This window comes from Ictalurus furcatus, chromosome 12 (genome assembly GCF_023375685.1).
Source record: "Ictalurus furcatus strain D&B chromosome 12, Billie_1.0, whole genome shotgun sequence".
In the NCBI taxonomy this organism is placed as follows: Eukaryota; Metazoa; Chordata; class Actinopteri; order Siluriformes; family Ictaluridae; genus Ictalurus; species Ictalurus furcatus.
This window is the reverse complement of record NC_071266.1, coordinates 1,911,686-1,932,575: the sequence shown is the minus strand read 5'-3', so window position 1 is coordinate 1,932,575 and position 20,890 is coordinate 1,911,686. Positions and strand designations below refer to the sequence as shown.

The 20,890-nt window shown below is 37.1% G+C and overlaps 1 protein-coding gene across 1 annotated transcript; it reads right to left on the bottom strand.

Annotated features, from left to right (window-relative positions):
- Nucleotides 1-1,124: 1,124 nt before the first annotated feature.
- Nucleotides 1,125-16,255, bottom strand: prelid3b (PRELI domain containing 3). Its single transcript, XM_053637632.1, has 6 exons — nt 16,117-16,255; nt 11,203-11,371; nt 10,301-10,390; nt 10,012-10,082; nt 3,508-3,610; nt 1,125-1,679 (listed from the first exon to the last, which is right to left on the bottom strand). The coding sequence occupies exons 1-6, from the start codon at nt 16,146-16,148 to the stop codon at nt 1,563-1,565; spliced, it is 582 nt and encodes a 193-aa protein (XP_053493607.1). The 5' UTR covers nt 16,149-16,255; the 3' UTR covers nt 1,125-1,562.
- Nucleotides 16,256-20,890: the final 4,635 nt, after the last annotated feature.

Here is a 20,890-nt window from a genome sequence, read left to right as displayed (position 1 = left end):
TCTCTCTCTCCAGGCCCTTTTCAACACTGTTAAGATTATATATATATATATATATATATATATATATATATATATATATATATATATATATATATATATCTCAATCAGAGAATTTCACAAGATTTTTAGAGAAAGGCAATGTTTACTTTGAGCAATTGCATCTATGTTGGAAGATGTCCATGTTTGATATTTCCGTATTAAGCCATTACACTGTAAGTGCCTCACTTTGGGTGCACTTTTACAGTGACATCCCTTTACAAAACTATTTTTGGAAAAAATGCCAGTATGTCAAAATATCTGAGAAACTCAAATATGTGTAAGATGTTATGGTTGCATGAAGTAGCATAGCCCATTGTGGTGGTGGAAGTATGGTGGTGCGCCATTTGTGAATGGAGGGTGGAGTAAGGAGAATGAGTGGTAGGGATGAGCGGGCACCTGCGGGTGAATTAATAACAGGAGCATTGTTTCTCAGAGAGCGGTGGAAAGAAGATAAAGGGTGGAGACATGAGAGTGCTGGTATGTGGAGTGGCATGAGAATCAAACAGCGAGAACTGAGTTGTGTATTTGTGGGTGAGATTAAAAATAAACCCAAAAAAATAGAGGTTGCAGAAGTGAAAATTGTGCATGAAAAAAAGAAAACAAGAAAGAAGGAGCCCAGTGGCACTGTCTCAATTAAATTTCTACCTCCCATTTCCTTATTTGGTAAATGGTATGCACTTATATAGAACTTTTATCCAAAGCGCTTTACACTGTCATTCACCCATTCACACACCAATGGTAGCAGAGCTGCTATGCAAGGCGCTAACTTGCCATCGGGAGCAACTTGGGGTTCAGCGTCTTGCCCAAGGACACTTTGGTATATGGAGTCGGAATTGAACCGCCAACCCTCCGATCATTGGACAACCCGCTGTACCACCTGAGCCACAGCTGCCCTTATTTCCCCCTGAATTCTGAACCCACGAGCATGCTACATCTCATGTTTAATAAAACATTTGCCTGAAAGTTGAACTTGGAGTGAAGTTTAAGAATACACCTAAATTGACATCTGTATAACGCATAAGTAATGCAGATATTTTTTTACCACAACCTTAAATTACCTATTATTATTACCTTAAAAGAAAATGTGCACAAAAATGCCAACTTTATTATAATGAATAAAAGCTAACATCTATCACATTCAGTTAGCATTTCTCTGGTGGAAAATATAAAAATCCATCCATACATCCAGTGTATATATAGCAAGCAGTACAGACTGCTTCCTCTGAATACACTTTACAGCTATAAACTGCAGAGTAAGGGTCAAGGTGTGTAATCACCTGTTAAACATACAACACTCAATGCTTGTTCTGCAGTGCTAACAGACTGTTTTCAGTATTAAACAAAGCAGAGATTCGCTTTCTATTTTTGTCCCTCTAGCCTCTAATATAGAGTCAGTTGTACAAGGGAGATGGGGAGAACTCTGTTCCACAAAAAACAGCATAGAAAGTAGGATGGAACAAAAAAAAGATGCACTGAAGTGGTCCGCCAAGAAATATGTTAAAGAACGAAGAGACATGAAAAGTTCATTTTTCTACGACTGCTGCAGCCATGGGTGTCCGCATCGTTCCTCTCGCTGTAATGGTTAGCTCCTCAATCTCTGCATTCAGACGCCTGATAACCCACTCCATTGCTTCACGACCCTGCAGCAAGGTAGAAACACACCACAACACAGCCACAGGTAAAAAGATAAGAAAAGATAATAAAAGCCACTACATTGCTTTAGCACAATATTTTCATTAACTGTTTGTACAGATGAATATTATTATAAATGATGTGCCCTGTTGCTGAAAAGAGAATCCTAAATTGATTTTTCCTGTGCTTGCAATCAACCAACTAACTGACCAATAAACACACTGTTGAATGGGGAAAAGATTGGCCAGATGGTGTGAATATGAAAGAAATAACAGCATACCATCAGAATGAAAAATAGAAATAATGGTCCCCCCCCCCCCCCCCCAGTATGTACACACACATCATGCATAGCTAAATTATTTGAGCATAGGCGTTGTCTATAAAGCTGCGTCGCCACTAGCTTTAGCTGAATAGCCAGAGTCAACGACAATGCATTTCTTCAGTTTACTCTTTGTGTCAACGACAATGCATTTCTTCAGTTTACTCTTTGTGTCAACAGGTGTGTTCGGCTTCATGCGGCGCTGTGCAGACCGATCGGGGGCTGACTTGAAGCAGTGCATGCAGGTTAGAATTTTTGTCAAACTTGAGATGGCGCCAACGCCACATCAATGTGACGTATGGCATCAAAGTCCAGATTAGCAATACGAGAGCAGTTGGCTCTCTCAGCCAGTGCAGTTTCCCCAAAGCAGCTGTATGAGCTTTGATGACGACACAGCTATTTCATGATTGGCCAAACTCGCCGACGACAACGATGACGTGTTTTCATGTTTATTTTGACACCTTCAGTTCCCCTATGGCTCACAAATCTGTATTTTTATAACAGTAAAAACCCTTTTCATGTAATCTTAATGTTATATTGTGTCATGTTTATAAAAATAAAACTGAAAAAATATAGACCCAACTTTATTGGATTTTAAATAATACAGGCTTACGTTGAAATTTCTTCTTGTACATATAGGCACTGTATTAACTTATTCAGTGAAAAGTGTTTCTGGTTGCTACATGTAAAATTCAGATGTCTGTTTATCTGAGATATATCCACTTTGTCTGCAATAAAGAAAGCAAACACTGCACGAGAGTCACTACAGGAAGCAGAAAGTGTCCGACTTGACGGCTCTATTTTCAACTCCTCCCCCAAATGCAAGGGGCAACTCTCGCCGATCGGCTACATCCAGCCGCAGCTGAACATACCAAAGGTTACCTTTTATGCCAAACATGACCTCAATCACCATCAGACATCTATTAAGCATGGAAAAAAAGTGTGTGCCCTCTATGCTGTATTTGCACGCTTGCAATGTCAATTCTGTTGTTTATTATAACAGGTGCAATCTATTTGTAACAAGGCCAAGGCCGTGTTGGTCCTCACTTGCAGTTTGGACAAACAGTTGTTTTAATGAAAATTTTAGTCTGAAGTTTATATTTATAAACACTCAGTTTGTGGATTTTATTTCTAATAAATGAAAAAATGCTATTTTAACATTTGGGTTTTGTCATCCGATTTGAAAAAATAATCGAAAAAAATAATCATCCAATTAATTGTTTATGGAAACGATTGTTAATTGCAGCCCTAGTTTGTAATGTTACATCTTAATCTTGCACCCCCCCCCCCATAATAATAATCAGCAAACTGGTATTAAACAGATCCAATTTCTAATAAATAATTAATTATTTTTTTAAAAATAAAAATTAGTTTTGTAGATCATTTTTCAGACTTTTTAATATACCATTAAGTCTTAATTTGCAAAATGAGCTACACACATCATATAACCAACCCTATTTTCAATCACAACATGTGAAATAGCAAAACAGTAGAGGAGTAAAGCCAATCATCCCAACCTTTCCTGCATTAGTTGATATAGTGTTTGCCATAAGTCCCTCTAGGTAACTGCTCAAACTGACTCCTTTCACAGAGATGATAGCCTCCTGGGTCAGCACAGTCCTGTAACATCAGATGAAACACCATCAGTGCACTCAAGGTTATTACATTGTAAGGGCCAGTGGTTTAAAACTCAGGTGTATGGTCACCTGCATCATATGTGACACAGTCATGCAATTGTGTAGCTTGCATTTGCATTTTTAAATTTTGCTAAATTTTATATGTTGTAATTGTATTTTGCAGGGGTGTAACGATCCATCTGTATGGATCAATGGTTCCACATTTACTCCCAATTTAATATTTTATTCTGTTATAGTGCCACCAACTGGTCACAATCAGTATTTTTTTTTAAAGCATTGTTCTCCAGACTGAACCCATTCCTAAGTCTGGTGAAAACACTTATTCTGTTCAAGAAAGTGAAAGTGCCCATGCCCATTTTTTTTGATGTGCCCTTATTAGAGTAAATCAATACTTAACCTTTTTTTTTTTTTTTTGATAATTATTGATCTAAGTAGTCCAAATAATTATATTGCTATAGGATTATTATAGTTGTGCAAAAAACCTAGGACTATTTCACAAAACTATGTTTCTGAAAAAATCTAAAATATTTAACAAATGATTTGATTGACAGCAGTGGTCCTAGAGGCACAGTTGTTCAGAATCAGAAGATCTAATGTATGATAGACACATATTCTATGTATCTGAAATAGTGAATGATATTCAATCATTTACACAATATTTATACAGCCATTTTCAAGTTTTTTTTTTTTTTTTTTTACTATTATAACACCACCAAGTGGCCAAACTCCTCCATTTTTGACAAGTGTCCTCAGACGGAGACCCTACATAAGTTTACCAAGTTTGGTGAAAATTTCTCATTCCTTTCAAGAGTTATAGACATTTAAATGAAAGTGGCCATGCCCACTCCAAACCTTTGATGTGCCCTTGTAAGGGTAAATTAAAAGTTAAACTTTTTTTTTGATAACTCCAAAGTATTGTCCTGCAATAGTTTTCTCTCACTTGACCAAAAAACCTATGACTAGTTCACAAAAGTAGGTTTTTAATGTTATCTGAAATATTTACCGAACGGTTTGACAGACACCAATGGTTCTTAAGGCAAATATGTTTAGAATGAGAAGCCCTATCATTTGATTATATATATTAGTTATCATTGTTCAAAACACTGCATTTTGGTGGTGCTATCACGAGTTTTGTAGGTGTTAACAGGGCTCTACACTGTGACCATTTCACTCGCATTTGCGACTGAAAAGTTCTTTGTGCGAGTGTGAATAAATATTTATTCGCACCGGTGTGAGTGACTTGTTCGGAGTTGTATAATACAATCGAGATAAAAACTACAACTCCAAAATGCACCTACACTGCGCAATAGTTACTTTCACAATGCTTTTCATCATCTCAGTCAACCGAATAAGTGTGTAAATACTGCAAAGAAGTCATTATGATGACAAGAGTAACTCTGTACATCATCATCTTCCCTCAACTTCCCGATCTCACAGCCGCCATCTTTTATTGATCCCGCAAAATGACCTACACCTGTGACTTGCTCGTGTAGAAACAGCGGTAAATTAATAATAATGCTAATGCAACAAGGTGGGTTTAATTCAAACTTATTTATTAAATAATTCCTCACCAGTCATAATCAAGAGTAGCAACGGTTCCGTCTGTAAACATACAGTACACTGCTGCTCTCCTTCACTAACTTTAATAGCACATTCACTGTATTTAAACTCACGGTTGCCAGATATCACTAGAAAAGTCAACTCCAGTTTCCATGTTTTGATTTAATCCCCCAAAGACACAATATTATCAGCAGACATGGCAACACTGTACTGGGGGAACCGATCTAAATCTGATAAACAAACAAGCAAAACTAATAAAATATAAAGACAGAATATTTGCTTAGTTATATATAAATCATTTAATATAAGAAAAATAGATATTATAACTTCATAAAATATAAATAAAATGAGAAATTAAATGGTGTTTAATTACTATGGGTTGCATTTAATATCAATTTGACATTAAGCTTAGTAAGCTATTTCCTTAGAAGGCTATTAGCTTTTTCCTAATATGGATCATTTTTGTGTCAGTCTACTTTTAATTAGGACTCTTTATTGTTTAAAATATTTAAAAATAAATATTTTATGCTTGTTTGTTTATCAATTAACCAACAGTATTTCTCATTGCTATTATTTTAATTCAATTAACAGTGACCATGAGCAGAGAGCTTACATTTAACTGTTTATGACAGACCTCCTGATTAAAGCTTAAATAAAAGAAGATCGGTATATGGATCGGTATCGGCTGTAAAAATCCTGATCGGTGCATCCCTAATGAACACCATTAAACTAAAGCGCTTTGCATCTGACGGGTAAATGCACTCACCCAATCACATCCTATATAAGATTATTCAGATATATACACAATATACACAGAGCGGTTCGAGAACTGACTCCAGCCCAGAACCATGACAGCGGAAAATGTCTAATAATGTAGCTTTAAATATATTTAAAAGGAGCAGACTTCAAAGACTGAACATTGATGTTTATTGTATTTGTTTACAAGGTGGAACAGGTTAATGGTTGGTTTTTTTTTTATATACAGCCTGTAAATTTAACTGAAAATATTACATTTAGTTTATCAGAAGGTAAATTAATGTCATGACTCACACTATGTTCCTAAAGTCTGTCATAATATAAGCTCAAGTTTTCTCATGCTTACTTGTGCCTTATATTGTGCCACATTAATGTTACCATCTATAAAAAACTAAGCTTCAACCTGCTCCTAAATTTTTGACTGTGCGCCTAAATTTTTGTAATTAGGAGCACAAGCGCTCCTAAAAGAAACTGTTACCGTAGAGCCCTGGTTAACGGTTGTAAAGAAATTTAACACCGACAACTAAAAAAACGCGATAGCGCCACCTAGTGGCTGACTTCTTTAAAATTTTGCACAAACCTCTTAGACCAAGAGCCAAATAGGCCCACCAAATAGCTGCCCACTACTGACTTCGCACATGATTATATCATCCCTTCTGTCTCCTGTGCTGATCTCTAGAGCCATCCTACATCTCTGTCCTTTGTCCATCTCCTGCCTTTACTGGGTTGGTCCCTCCATCTCTCTGTTTTGCTGAGAATGTCACACTCCCTACCACCCACCTCCCAGATCCTCTGAGGACATCACACCTGCTCTGCTAAGAACATGGCTCTGCCTCTCTGCTCTGCTGAGGACGCTGCTCCTTCTGGCCAATGCCTACCTCAAGACCCCTGCCAGCATATGAACCCCTTACCCCGTCAGCTTATTATCTATAAAGGAATCCAGGCCCTTTTATGTTTTGCCACTTCAGGGGGGCTAATTAATACAATTCATTTTGAACATTTTGTATCAAACCACCCAATTTGTTTGCGAGCAAAAATATTGGAACATGTGACTGACAGGCATTTCTTGTTATCCAGATGTGTCCTGTTAGATTAACTGTTTAAACAAGAAATAGCTCTGAACATCTACTCTTGGTTTTAGCCTTCAGACTGCAGACTTCAAGCTTTAACCTGTGAAGACTGCCTTTATTGTTTGAAAGCCAACATTAAGATCAGTGAGCTGTCTATGGGAGAAAAGCAAGCTACAGTGGGGGAAATAAGTAATGGACGCGTCAACATTTTTTTCAGTAAATATATTTCTACTGATGCTATTCACATGAAATTTTCACCAGACATCAGTATTAACTCAAGAAATCTGGAAATATAAAGAATTCACAACATTAAAGTCCATCAATAAAATTATATGTAATAAAGTGGAATGACACAGGAAAAAAGTATTGAACACGCTAACTGAAATTTATTTAAAACAGTGGAGAAACCTTTGTTTGTAATGACAGCTTCAAGACGCTTCCTATATGAAGAAATTAATCGGCCGCAGTATTCAGGTGTGATTTTGTCCCATTCTTCTAAACATATTGTTTTAAAATCTTGTTCAATTGGATTCAAGTCAGGTGATTGACTGGGCCATTCTAACACCTTGATTTTTTTTCTCTGAAACCAACTGAGAGTGTTCTTTGCTGTATGCTTTGGATCGTTGTCCTGCTGGAAGGTCCACCCATGTCTCATCTTCATCATCCTGGTGGATGGCAGCAGATTCTTCTCAAGAATCTCCTGGTAAAGGGCTCCATTCATCGTTCCTTCAATTATATGAAGTCTGTCAGTACCATTGGATGAAAAACAGCCCCACACCATGATGCTTCCACCTCCAAACTGTGAAGTTTGTACTGGGAGAGTGTAGTCTGGTCACATAAGAGCATAACTGAACATTTTGACTAATACTACACACCATATTTGGAGAAGAAATGGCACTGCACAACACCCTTAAAACTCTGTACCAACAGTGATGTTGCTCTTGTCTGACCAGACTACACTCTCCCAGTACTAGAGTTAGCATTATTATTAATTTACTCCGTCCGACACCACTGTGGCTACACGAGCATGTCACAGTCACAGGTTCAGGTCATTTTGCATGATCAATAAAAGATGGCGGATTGTGAGATCGGCAAGTTGAGAGAAACAGATGATGTACAGTGTTACTTGTCATCATAAAGGCTTCTTCACAGTATTTACACACTTGTTCGGTTGACTGAGGTGATGAAAAGCAGTGTGATAGTAACTGTTGCGCGGTGTAGATACATTTTGGAGTTGTAGTTTTTATTCCGATTTGATTCCGATTTTTCACAGTCGCACAAAGTACTTTTCAGTCGCAAATGTGAGTGAAATGGTCGCACTGTAGAGCCCTGAATGGTGCTTACTGGAGGATTCAGAAATTTTGAAATACGTCTATTTCCGATTCAGTCAATATGTTTTGCAACAATAAGGATGCGAAGGTCTTGGGAGAGCTCTTTGCTCATGATGAGAAGTCTCTTTTGTGACACTTTGGTAACGAAAAGCCTTTTAATAGACCATCAATTTATTAGCCCAGCTGATATTAATTTGTACAGATAGTGGGTATAATTACTTACGGATTTCAGCTGGTTTCTTGCCTTACCTTGGAGAACTGATTTTCCTTAGCGTGGTCAATACTTTTTTCCTGTGTCATTCCACTTTATTACATATAACTTTATTTATGGACTTTAATGTTGTGAATTCTTTATATTTCCAGATTTCTTAAGTTAATACTGATGTCTGGTGAAAATTTCATGTGAACAGTTGTGTGCCAATATATTTACTGAAAAAAATGTTGACGTGTCCCATACTTATTTCGCCCAGGGTATTTTGAAGATAAGAAAAGAAGGATAACTAATCAGAGGCAATGCACAAACATTCAGCATAGCCAATACAACAATTTGGGATGTCCTGAAAAGAAAAAAAACAAAAGAAACCACTGGTGTACTGAGCAACAGACCCCGAATGGGTCTGTCTAGGAAACAAAAGCTAATGACAGAAACATTGTGAGAGCTGTGAAGAAAAACCATAAAACAACAGTCAGAGATGAAAAGGCAAATTTTGGATAAAGAAAGGACCTGCTCATGATCAAAAACATACAAGCTCATCTGTGAAACATGGTAGAGGTAATGTCATGGTTTGGGCTTGCATAAGTGCTTCTGGAACAGGCTCACTAATAATTATTGATGATGTAACTCATGATCGTAGCAGCAGAATGGATTCAAAAGTTTAACAGAACATTTTGTCTGCCAATTTACAGAGAAATGCATCCAAATTAATCGGAAGGAACTTTATCAATCACCGGACCTTAACCCAATTAAGCATGCATTTCACCTCCTGAATAGAAGACTGAAGGGAGAACCCCCCCACCCATACAAACAACTGAAAGAGGCTGTGGTAAAAGTCTGAAAAAGCATCACAAAAGAAGAAAACAACTATCTGGTGGTCAATGAGTCGCAGGCTTGATGCAGGTCTTGTAAGCAAGGGATATGCAACCAAATATTAAGTGTTATTTACTTGAATTTACTTCAAGTATGTTCCTATAGTTTTGCTCACCTGGTATGATTACAAAAGGTTCCATGTTGTTTAACACATCTAGAAGTAAATACCAGGAAATAAAACCTGAAATCCTAAACTGCTGTCTCATATCCATCTTTTGATCTCCAACCCAAATGTTTTTCGTGCACAGCACAAACAAATTAATTGGCCATGCCATTCCAATAGTTCCGAAGGGTCTGTATGTCTACTGGTCAGTACAACAGAGAGATTTTAGTGTAATGGACAGTCCTCATTTTTTACAGCCCACTATAGGAAGATATTGTGGAGTTAGATATTGTGATAGAGAAGCTGTTGTGGTCAACTGTCAGAGTGCCTCTGCAGCAGGACCCTGTACAAGAGGTGTTACAACTGTTCCACAGGATGCATACATGCTTTCTCTCAATCTTGCAAACAGGAGGAGCATACACAAACTCACAAACTTGAATTTTGTGTATTGTTACACACCAAATAGCCAGGTCTTACTTTAATGGGTCATCTGGGTGTGGTTTGTAGACAAGCCTTTCATCTACAGACACCATGTTGGTAAATGTAATCTGGGAACATAAACATAAACATACAGCTTGTTCACAAAGTTAGGTATTATGCTAACCCAACATGAGCACATTTTAGCTCTCATCTCAGCTTTGTTGTAATCTTTGTGCAATTACATAACTGGGGGTGAACATTTTTTTCAATAATATAATCATATATAAGTAGATATTTGTTTCTCTCTTTGTTAGCCTCTGATAGGTGTAAAATATTGAATTCGTACATTTGATGACTTAAGCTCCAAAGTCTTCTCTTTGGGGTCCACAAGTGAATGCTCTTGAACATATGTACATGCACGTGCATTACCAATGATCTGTGGAAAGAAAGAAAAGGTAAGTCATTATTTTAACGGGTACCAAAAAATAAATAATAGACAATGGAAGAAAGAAATTGCAGCTAAATAGCTTTTTGTCAGAAAAGAAGGTGGGAATGTCTTAACAACTGTTTTTTACCCTAATCATAAACTGCATTTTTGATAACAAAAAATATAATAATAATAATAATAATAATAATAATAATAACCACCATAGTTATTTAAGCAGAATTAAAAATTTTCTTTTAAAAGATTACATAGATTATAAGGTTAAAAAATAATGATGATAAAGCCCATACAGTGCAGAGAAAAAGAAGCTATTAACATAATCAAATTATTTTGCAACCCTAGTATATTCATGTATTAAAAGTAGACAACAAGAACCCACTTAAGTAAATGAGACAAAAATATTATACTTGCTCATTTATTTATTGATGAAAATGATCCAATATTACATATCTGTGAGTAGCAAAAATAGGTGAACCTTTGCTGTCAGTATCTGCTGTGACCCCATTGCAACAATTACTGTAATGGTAAATGGTGACGTTGACTTGGTGCATGACCAGCTTTCTCTTGAGATCTAGTTCATGGACAGATATTCTGACATTTTCCTTTAAAATTTGCTGGTATACATCAGAATTCATTGTTCCATCAATGATGGCAAGCCATCCTGGTCCAGATGCAGCAAAACAGTATTTCTCTTTCTCCAAACATAACGCATAAAATTCTATTCATCCATATATTACCATAAATACTAATTCACTTATCAATAATGACCAACAGGTGTACAGGAGTTTAGAGGATGCTCTTACTGAATTGACTATAGATGGAAGGCCCCATTCTGTGCTGAGAAGGCGTTTGCTGTGAAGCCGGCCTTGCTGGTCCACTCTACGGTCCAACACATCTACTCCAAATACACTAGGGTTCATGGGGTTGGGGTACTTCTGCATAGCTGCTTTGGTCACTGTCTCCCATGGGTGGCTGTAGAGAGAATTAAATATTCGAATATTCAAAACTGTCATTTTTGGGGTGAAATAGGCATAAAAAGAGGTCATTTGAATTTCACTCAAAACTGCAAAAACTTGTACAGTAAGTGTATCGACATATAGCTAAATTTGCATACAGTGTTGTGAAAAAGTATTTGCCCCATCCTGATTTCTTTTGTTTATATCTCATACTAAATTGTTTAAGAAATTAAAACAAAATATAAGATAAAACAAAGGCAACCTGAGTAAACACAAAATACAGTTTTTAAATGATAATGTCATTTATTGAAGAAAAAAGAATTCTTGCCAAATCTATGAAACTGCATTCATAATGGGGTTCAGCAGGACTAGACACCACCAGGCCTGATTACTGCCAGCCCTATTCAATTAAATCAACACTTAAATAGAACTTTTTCAATAGTATTAAGTTGGCTAAAACGTCTTACCCAGTAACACACTATGCCAAAATTGAAAGAAATTCCAGAAGAGGAAGAAGGTAACTGAAATACATCAGTATGGGAAGGGTTACAAAGCTACTTCAAAGGCTTTGCATCAATAAAGGTGGTTGTTCATGACTCCATTATCAGAAAGATACTGGGCAAAAAAGGCATCTGTGGAAGAGTGGCAAGGCAAAAACCACTGCTAACCCAGAAGAACATTAAGGCTCACAGAATATTGCCAAAACACACCTTGATGATCCTCAAACCGTTAGGGAGAATTTTCTGTGGATTTATGAGTTGAAAGTGGAACTGTTTGGAAGACGGGTCCCATTACATCTGGCATGATCCAAATACAGAATTCCACAAAAAGAACATCATACCTACAATCAAGCATGGTGGTGGAAGTGTGTCGTGATGCTTTGTTGCTTCAGGGCCTGGGCAACTTGCAGTAATTGAAGGAAACATGAATTCTGCTCTCTACAAGAAAATTCTCAAGGAGAATCTTCAGTCTGCCTTTCTAACCTCCAGTCTGGATGAAGTAGGAGTACTGTTTTGGAAAGGTGGAAGCTGCATAAAACCACATTTCTCAGGGACCAGGATCTCTTCTCCATCAACACGGGTCGCAACTCACGGCAAACGAGTTGCCCTACACACAGCAGGGATTTCTAAGTGCCTGTTATACAAAGGATTCCTGTAAACCTAGGATGGGAGGCTCAAGGGTTATTCTCTCTTGCCTACAGAGTGTGACCCTAGCACTATGGAGGGAAGGAGTGTGCCACTGTTCCTTTCATAAGCTGCCACTAAAAAAGTGGGTCTTGTGCCGTTTCCAGCCCGTGATGAACTTAAACTTTGATGGACATTACATCCGGGAAATTAGAGTGTCCTAAATAAAGGTCCATCTTAGGGGCGGAGTGGAACCCATTTCAGCCCGGGAGTTTAATGCCCAAGGCCAGCCCTTTTTTTCGTGGTGGAAGAACTTGGTTAAATGAAGTGACAATTCAGTTCTTACTATCCTGTTAGATTTATTACTGACATGTTTCCACAAGAGTATAAAGATAAATAACAAATGACATAGTGAGTGTTTTCTGCTACAAAAGTCCAATTGTAACATTATGAAAAAAAATGTTGGTTTGCATTCAAAGAAATATACCTTTTTTTGGCAGCTACTTCACGCCACGGCAAGTGATGATGGTTTGTTTATATCGCCAAGGTAACGACCTGGGAACGCGCACTTGTGTCTGCGTGTGTGAGTGAGTGAGTGAGTGAGTGTGTGTGTGAGAGAGAAAGCACATGCGTGCTCTGAGCCAAGTGACGGAAGAAAACAGCACTTTTTAAATGCATAAGTAACTGGTGTTCTGCTTTAAATACAAATGTAGTGCAATTAGTTACTTTAGTTATCGGTCATGCAATAATGTAACACATATTTTTTCTGTGTGTGTGTGAGAGGTACAGAGGGAAAGTGGCCGAGTGGTACTTCGGCCTGGTCCAATTCATGAACGGCCCACTAGCAATTCTCCCAATTAGCATTGCATCGATACCTCGGATCGGTGGTTATTTGATCGATACATCGATCCATATCGATGGATCGTTACACCTCCAGTGGCTATGCGGTTTTGCCTATTCAGCCACAACCGCATTAGTGAGGTCAGGCACTAATGTTGGGCAAGGAGGTGCAGTGTGTGGTCCATTTCATCCCAAAGGTGTTCAGTGAGGTTGAGGTTATCATGTCTTCATGGACCTCACTTTGTGCATGGGTCATTGTCATGCTGGAGCATGGTTAAGCTAGGTACCATAGTTCTAGTGAAGGAAAATTGTAATACTACAGCATATAAAGACATCCTATACAGTTTGGTGCTTCCAGCTCTGTGACAACAGTTTAGGGAAGGCCTACATTTGATAGTCAAGTTTCCACAAACTTTTGGCCATATTGTGCAAGTAAAAGGGAAGATACTTGGTAGGGTTGGGTCAATAAGCAAGTTTGAAAAATCAACAAATCAAAACAAAATTATTGATAAATATAAATGTTTGAATTATTTTGGACCACCACTATTTAACAATTCAATATTCATTTATGTTAGAGGAATTGACAAAGCATTAACAGTCAGACATTTCAACATTCAACTAAAATAGAAGAATAAATAATGTGCACTTAATATGAACGTGTTCACTAAGTGGCAGAAAATTTTAAACTAAACGAAAGTCTCATGCTTCACTGCAGAAAAAATGGAGATAAGAACTGGATGTGAGAACTGGTCTAGTGCTCTAGGACAGTGGTTTTCAAAGTGGGGGCCGCCAGGTGGCGCCCGGGGGGCCTCAACAATTTGGTGTGAAAAATAAATTCCCACTCTCAGACAACCACACACACACAATCAATTCCTAATATAATGTAATGTAAAGATGTAAGATGTAATTATTAATTTTTTAAAAAGGGGGATATATTCAGAAGTCTGGGGGATATATTCAGAAGTCACATGTATTTTTAATGTGTTTTAAAGACATCTTGCAAAAGGGGGGCCTCGGTCAAATGTTAATGCCATTTGGGGGGCCTTGCCCTGGAAAAGTTTGGGAACCCCTGCTCTAGGAGATGCTGCCACATGAACCACATGGGAATTTACTTATTTACATAGTGAAGAAAAGCTGAAAAACAATGCGAGTTATGTGTTTCACTGTCGGACTAATACATAGAAGATAACATGGATATAATTTTGTCTTCTAAAGTGCTGGGGGGAAAGATACGGTGCGTGATTAATTATAAACCAAGTGAAATCTCACTGAAAACATTTCTGAAGTGTTTTAATTCGTCTGTCTCAGCAGTATGAGCAGCTTTTGTAAGCATTTCAATTCTATTAACTATCTAATGACGGATGTTTTAGTTTTTATTTTTAGTGAGTTGCTGTGGTTTGAATCACATACTACAATGTGTTTATTGGGAGAAGGTTCTTTCTTTAGTTCTTTTAGAAGTGTGATTCTGCAAGATTAAACTGCTTATTACAAAGAACTACAGCTGTTATCAACTTTAACTTATATTAACACAATAATCACGATTGTAGTTTTCCGTAGCTAAATAAATCCATGCAGAATAAATGTGATCATATCGCCGTGTGTGAAGCAAACATGAAACGCAGGTGGAAGATGCGCTTGTATTCATTTATACTCGGGGTCCAGTGTGTTTTACCATACATATTTTTTAATTAAAAGACACCAGTCCAAGAAACTAAAAGAGTGGATATGTTCAAAGTGAAGTATTTGCAGAGCATTTTAATATGTTTCTGTCGCAAGATGTTTTAAAGGTTTTAACAGACTATAGAATGCAGTTTTGGAGCATGAGTTCGTCTATAGAAAACGGAAAGTTCTGGTTGCGTAAAGGAAATTTTGTTGTTTATACTTTTTTTTTGTTTACACTTCAGATGTACTTTGAGCAGTATTAAAACAATATTAATCTGAATTTGATTAATCGAGCCGAAGAAACGTCACAACGTTTCAAATATTTTCCGTGTACGTAATCAGACACGCCTGCCCACCGACTCACCCCTGCGGACCATGAATCAGTACGCGCGGACTCTGCTGATGACGACATTTGCGTCACGCGTACTGTATGCTGTTCCTAGCGTACGCGTAAAAAGTCAAGCATGCGTTCTGCTTTACGTAGAGGAAAGGTTACAACGACTATGACGCAAGAGACTGAATGTACCCTATACACTCTGTGGTGAAAGGTGACCTGTCTAAATTATTGCCCAGACCTCGTTGTTCAACGCTAACCTTTGTGGCACAATAGTGAAATGCGTAATTAAAGAACGATTTGAATCGCTGAAACACGTTGTGTCAGTGTAGAAACACGTCCCGATGCTTACTATGCACTAAAACCATTCCTATATAACACGCGAAAACAACTGTTTAGCAAAATCTATTTAACACATATAGTAGACCGCTTAAACGGTACTAATGTGCGTTACTTATTTATTTATTTATTTATTGGGATGTCTGGAGCCGTCCGGAATGCTAACCCATCCAAATAAGTTAAAAAAAAAAAAAAGAGAGCGCTATAGCAACTAAATAACCAGGCAAGAAGTTTTAAACATATTATAGAGTTAAATATAAACCTAATACATTTTATTTCTAGCGAGCTGACTGACTAGAGGTAGCTTCTTGAATCAATGGTCACATGTAAACCAAGGTCGAAAAGTTGGCGTTAGCCAGGAAGCTATAAGAAGCTTAATCTGAATAAACATACTCTAGTCACTAGTTAGGCAAGCTAGGTAACAAACAATTTACTTGACATAAAGAAACATTCACTACTCACTTGAAAATGTGTTCTGACGACCAGATCTTCATCGTGTCTTGTGATCACCTCTGAAGACTTGACCGGCAAGTTCTTCTTCTTCGGTTTACTGGCGGACTACAAACCAACGTTAGAGGTGCATACCGCCACCTACTGTACCGAAGTGTAACATCATGACTTTATAAATAAGTTATATTCTGGATATTACACCTGTCTCGTTTAAATATTTAAATAAAGCCCTTTGGACCTGCACTTGTTTATCTCCTGCCTCTGACAGACCTTATATGGTCCACTCCCTTCCCATCTCTACCACCCTGTATTTCAGTCTTACTCTTTCTACAATGAACTTCCTACAACCTATCAGCACATGTTCAGCAGTTTCCTTGCAATTACAAATCTCACATTTATCTGACACTGTGGTTTTCATGGTGAATAAAGTAGCATTGAGTCCTAATGTTGAGTCCTAAAGTCCTAATCTTAACCTGGAAAAAATAACATCTTTCCTACATTTAGCCTACCTCTGTTATTTCTCACTCTGATAGATTTTGAATTTTGTAATAGCCTCTACCTTTAGTGTCGATATTCCAGATTTCCTGCCAAGATGTCATTATTCTGTGATGTATTTGTGATTTTGCTTCTCTCCCAATACTAATTTCTACAATATCATTATTGTTTTTGTTTAATGCACTTTTAGCAAGTTTATCTGCAACTTCATTTCCCTCTATTACATGTGCCAGTATCCAACAGAAATGAACATCTATTCCTAGTTGCTGTAATATCATATGAATTTCAATCTCTATGAATCTAAAATATCCTTTTGAAAGGTTTGTCCTGATTTTATACTTTCTATCGCAGCTGCAGAATCTGAACATATCACTACTTTGTTTGGTTTAACGTCTTCTACCACTGAGAGACTGATTATTTCTGTCAGTTCTGCTGTGTATACTGATACCCTATTTGAAATTCTCTTAGCAATTCCTTCATCAAATTCTGGAAGGTATATGCCCCCTCTTACATGCTCATTAATTGAGTGTTTTGATTCATCTGTAAAAATATTTAGATAATTATAGTAGCTCTTCTTCAAATATTCTTGAACCAAGTACCCAATGTTATAATTCTGCTCTGTCCACTCTCTCCTTATTTTTTAATATTTGAAGGTTTACTTTAGCTTCTGGAAATATCCATGGGGAAATGCTGCTGGACTATATTGTATAGGATTTAATTTGTACTGTTTCACTTTCTTGTTAATGTCCCATCCAAAGTCTTTACCAGAACGAGTTGTGTACGCCCAACAGTTTTGTAGAATTGCTGAAGCTAAATTTACATTTCCTTCTCCCTGAATTCTTATCCAACATGCTAGTGATAACTTCGCCTCAAATGCAATGGCAGTTCACTGGATTAAACAAGCAGTGCATTAATGGACGTGGTTTTGACTGCTCCCAAACTACAGTACTATTGTATCTGGTCTAGTTTTTCTAGATCATGTTTTGCTGCTGCTTCATACACCATACAACCATAATCCAATGTGGTTCTCATCAAAGCCCTGTATATGTGCAGTAGTGCTTCTTTGTCAGCTTTCTATTCATATATGACTACACACCTCATTAAATTTAAAACCATTTTACATTTGGTCTCAATTCTTTCAATATGATTCTTCCATTTATATTTTTCATCAAACCATAAGCCAAGCTATTTGCTATATAGTTTAACCCCTGCCCCGTACTTATTTTCTTTTTAGTGATAAGCATATAGCATGCTTTTGCTACTGAAATTTTGAAACCCTAATTATTGATTTTTTTAAAAAAATTTTAAATTTTAAATTATTTAGAAATTTGTTCCCCTTTTCCAGATTGCTGCATCATCTGCATACAATGACAACTGCATTCCTGTTCCTGCAATTGCAAAGATATAATTTATCATAGATATTAAATAGAATTGGACTTATGATGCTACCTTGTGGTTTCCCATTTATAATATCAAAACTTTCTGTGATTTCTGATCCTACTTTAACTTTAAATGGTCTATTTGATAGAAAATTACAGGGTTAGAATTATTTCATAATTCCAAATAAATAGATTACGATCCACAAATAAATGTAGCGTGATTCACAAAAATTAATAAAATTCACAAATAAATAGAAATAGAAATCCACAAATATATGTTAGGAGTTTAACAAAAAAAAAATTAATTTACAAATAAATAAAATGAGATTTGCAAATTATTTTTTTTACTAATATATTTTTATGTCACAAACACAACTCTGCCTGGCATTCACTTGTGAATCCTTTGCATTTGTGGATTGCTGCACACATTTTTGAGTTTTGAAACAATTCTAGCATCAAGAGTGCACCCAATTCCACAAATAGGTGGACTCCTCTCAAGCCAATCGGATAACGGCCACATTACAGTGACCAATCATAGCACATTCTCGCCTCCAACCAATCACGTTTTGTTTTACAATCAGGGCGGGAACAGAGTCGTTGCACTGAACTCGCATATAATTAAGACTCTCCAACATGTCCGATTAGGGTACTGGTGAGGGTACAGTTGGCAACGCTGGGTTGTGACTGGAGCAGAGATGGAGGGAAGTGACGTAGTATCAGGAAGCGTGCTGGAAATGGAGGATTAATTTTGTGGCCAGGAAAGAGGAGGTAGCAATATAAATAATAATTGGACCATAGTAGAAAATTGGAAAAGGAAGAAATTGTTAAGTCAACTTTCTGGATCGGATAGTGCAAGGGAAAAACAGCAGGTTAAAAGGAAAATGGGAGAATATAAGGTAATAATTAAGCTCATGACAGATAATATGACAGCACTGAACCCATTAAAGCAGGGGTGTCAAACTCCTTTTAGTTCAGGGGCCACATACAGCCTAATTAGATGTCAAGCAGGCCGGGCCAGTAAAATCATAGCATAATTACCTATAAATAACAATAAGTCCATGTTTTTCCCTTTGCTTTTGTGCAAAGAAATACAAGTACATTAGGAAAATCTTCATAGTTAATTAAATATCCTTTTACAAAACATATAATGAACAACCTCAGATTTCTTAAGACATGTGCAATTTGCATCTGATTATCATTTACATGTGTGCATTTCAACGGGTCACAATGTTTGTACAAATGCAAAAAAACTTTAAGTCACAGGTATTTGGAACTGAAAAATATAGTATTGAACTTTAAAATTTATGGCATTGCATGAACAATAGGATTCCACCAAACTAAACTCTTTTGTAGTGAAGCTGTTGACTAACATTAAATTGCACATTTTTTAACTATTACTACACAAGGATTCATTTTCACAGAACTGTATTCTTTAAGTGCAATCAGTGCCTGAAGTAGCATTTTATAGGAGTTAGTCATGTCTAGACTACTTTGTTTTTGCTCCTGAAACTTGGCATCTTTTGGTCTGCACAAGTGCATCAATATCAGGCATCATGTCCTGAGTAGCAGCCAATATCAGAATGTCATTTAAGTGTTTGTGTGTGAGCCTTGAGCACAATTTTGTTTTATTGATGTTCATTACTGAGAAAACTTGTTCACAAAAGTAGGTTGTCCCAAACATGCACAAAATGTTTGCGGCCAGGGTTGTTCATTTGGGATACCCTGGCAAGAGATAATGACAAAATTTGTCTAATCCCACCGAGCCAAATTTGTCCTTAAAATCTGCCTCACATTGCAAATTAATTATTTCTAGTTGGATGTCGACAGGCACATCAAAAACTTTGACTGTGAAAGGTGAGTGAAAAACTACGAATTCTGTCTTGAGTTCACCAAAGACCTGAAACCAAAACTTGTTGCATACACACCAAGCACACACACAGGTTTCCCATTCATCTCTGTGAATAAACAGGAAGTGGTCCATTTTTCTTGGAAAACTCTACACTCTGTATCCACTTTTCTCCTTTTTGACAAAGACATTTTGGCTAATGAGGGTATGGGGGCGAGTAGAAAATAGGGTAGACTACACAGTAATAACAAACAGCAGAAGGCGCATTGCTACCATAGTCCCAGAGTCCCAGAGTTGTGACGTCTTCTACTCTGACGAAAACAGTGTGCCCCTAGTGGATAATTTAGGAATAGCATTTTTTTTCACTTTCAAAATTCATCCGGCGGGCCGGATTGAACCCCCTAGCAGGCCGATTTTGGCCTGCGGGCCGTACGTCTGACACCCCTGCATTAAAGGTAACCAAAGCACTGAAGGAAGCTATTGGCAAAAGCAAAAGTTGCTGCTTTTTTTTTGGTAAGGATGGTAGACAACAAAATGAAGCACTAGGTCTGAGTGTAATGGACAGGAGTTTAATGAACTTGTATATAATTTTGAAAATAAACCTCAAATTATGTGTATACAGGAACATGGCTTAAACTACATATGAATTTTGTAATACAGGGATATACAGAAATACGAAGGGATAGGTCAGTTGGTAATGGTGGTGGGGTTGCCAAATTTGTCAAGCAAGGAGTAGGGTTCAGATCAGTGGAGTTAAATACATAATATGAATCACTAGTGTTAGAGGTATGGGCTGGAACACAGCGTATAAGAGTAGTTCATTTTTATAATCCATATGAAAAGTTAAGAATGTTAGGAATAAATACCTCTATGAACTAAAGTGTTTTGGACCACCAAAACATAATAAGTGATACTATTTATAAAACAGAAATTTAAGTAATAGGGAAGAGTAAAGGGATGAGGAGGAAGAAAGCTGTAACATGGTGGACAGAGGAATTTAGTGAAATTATCAAAAAGAGGAATAGAGTGCTTAGGTAAGTAAGGAAATCATATGCATTTGATGATT

Excerpts from the sequence above, each read along its gene's own strand:
- prelid3b (XM_053637632.1), bottom strand. The coding sequence starts at position 16,148 with ATGAAGATCTGGTCGTCAGAACACATTTTCAA. Across the intron at positions 11,372-16,116 it reads TCGTCAGAACACATTTTCAA|CCACCCATGGGAGACAGTGA; the intron begins GTGAGTAGTGAA and ends TTCTCTCTACAG. Across the intron at positions 1,680-3,507 it reads TATCAACTAATGCAGGAAAG|GGTCGTGAAGCAATGGAGTG; the intron begins GTTGGGATGATT and ends ACCTTGCTGCAG.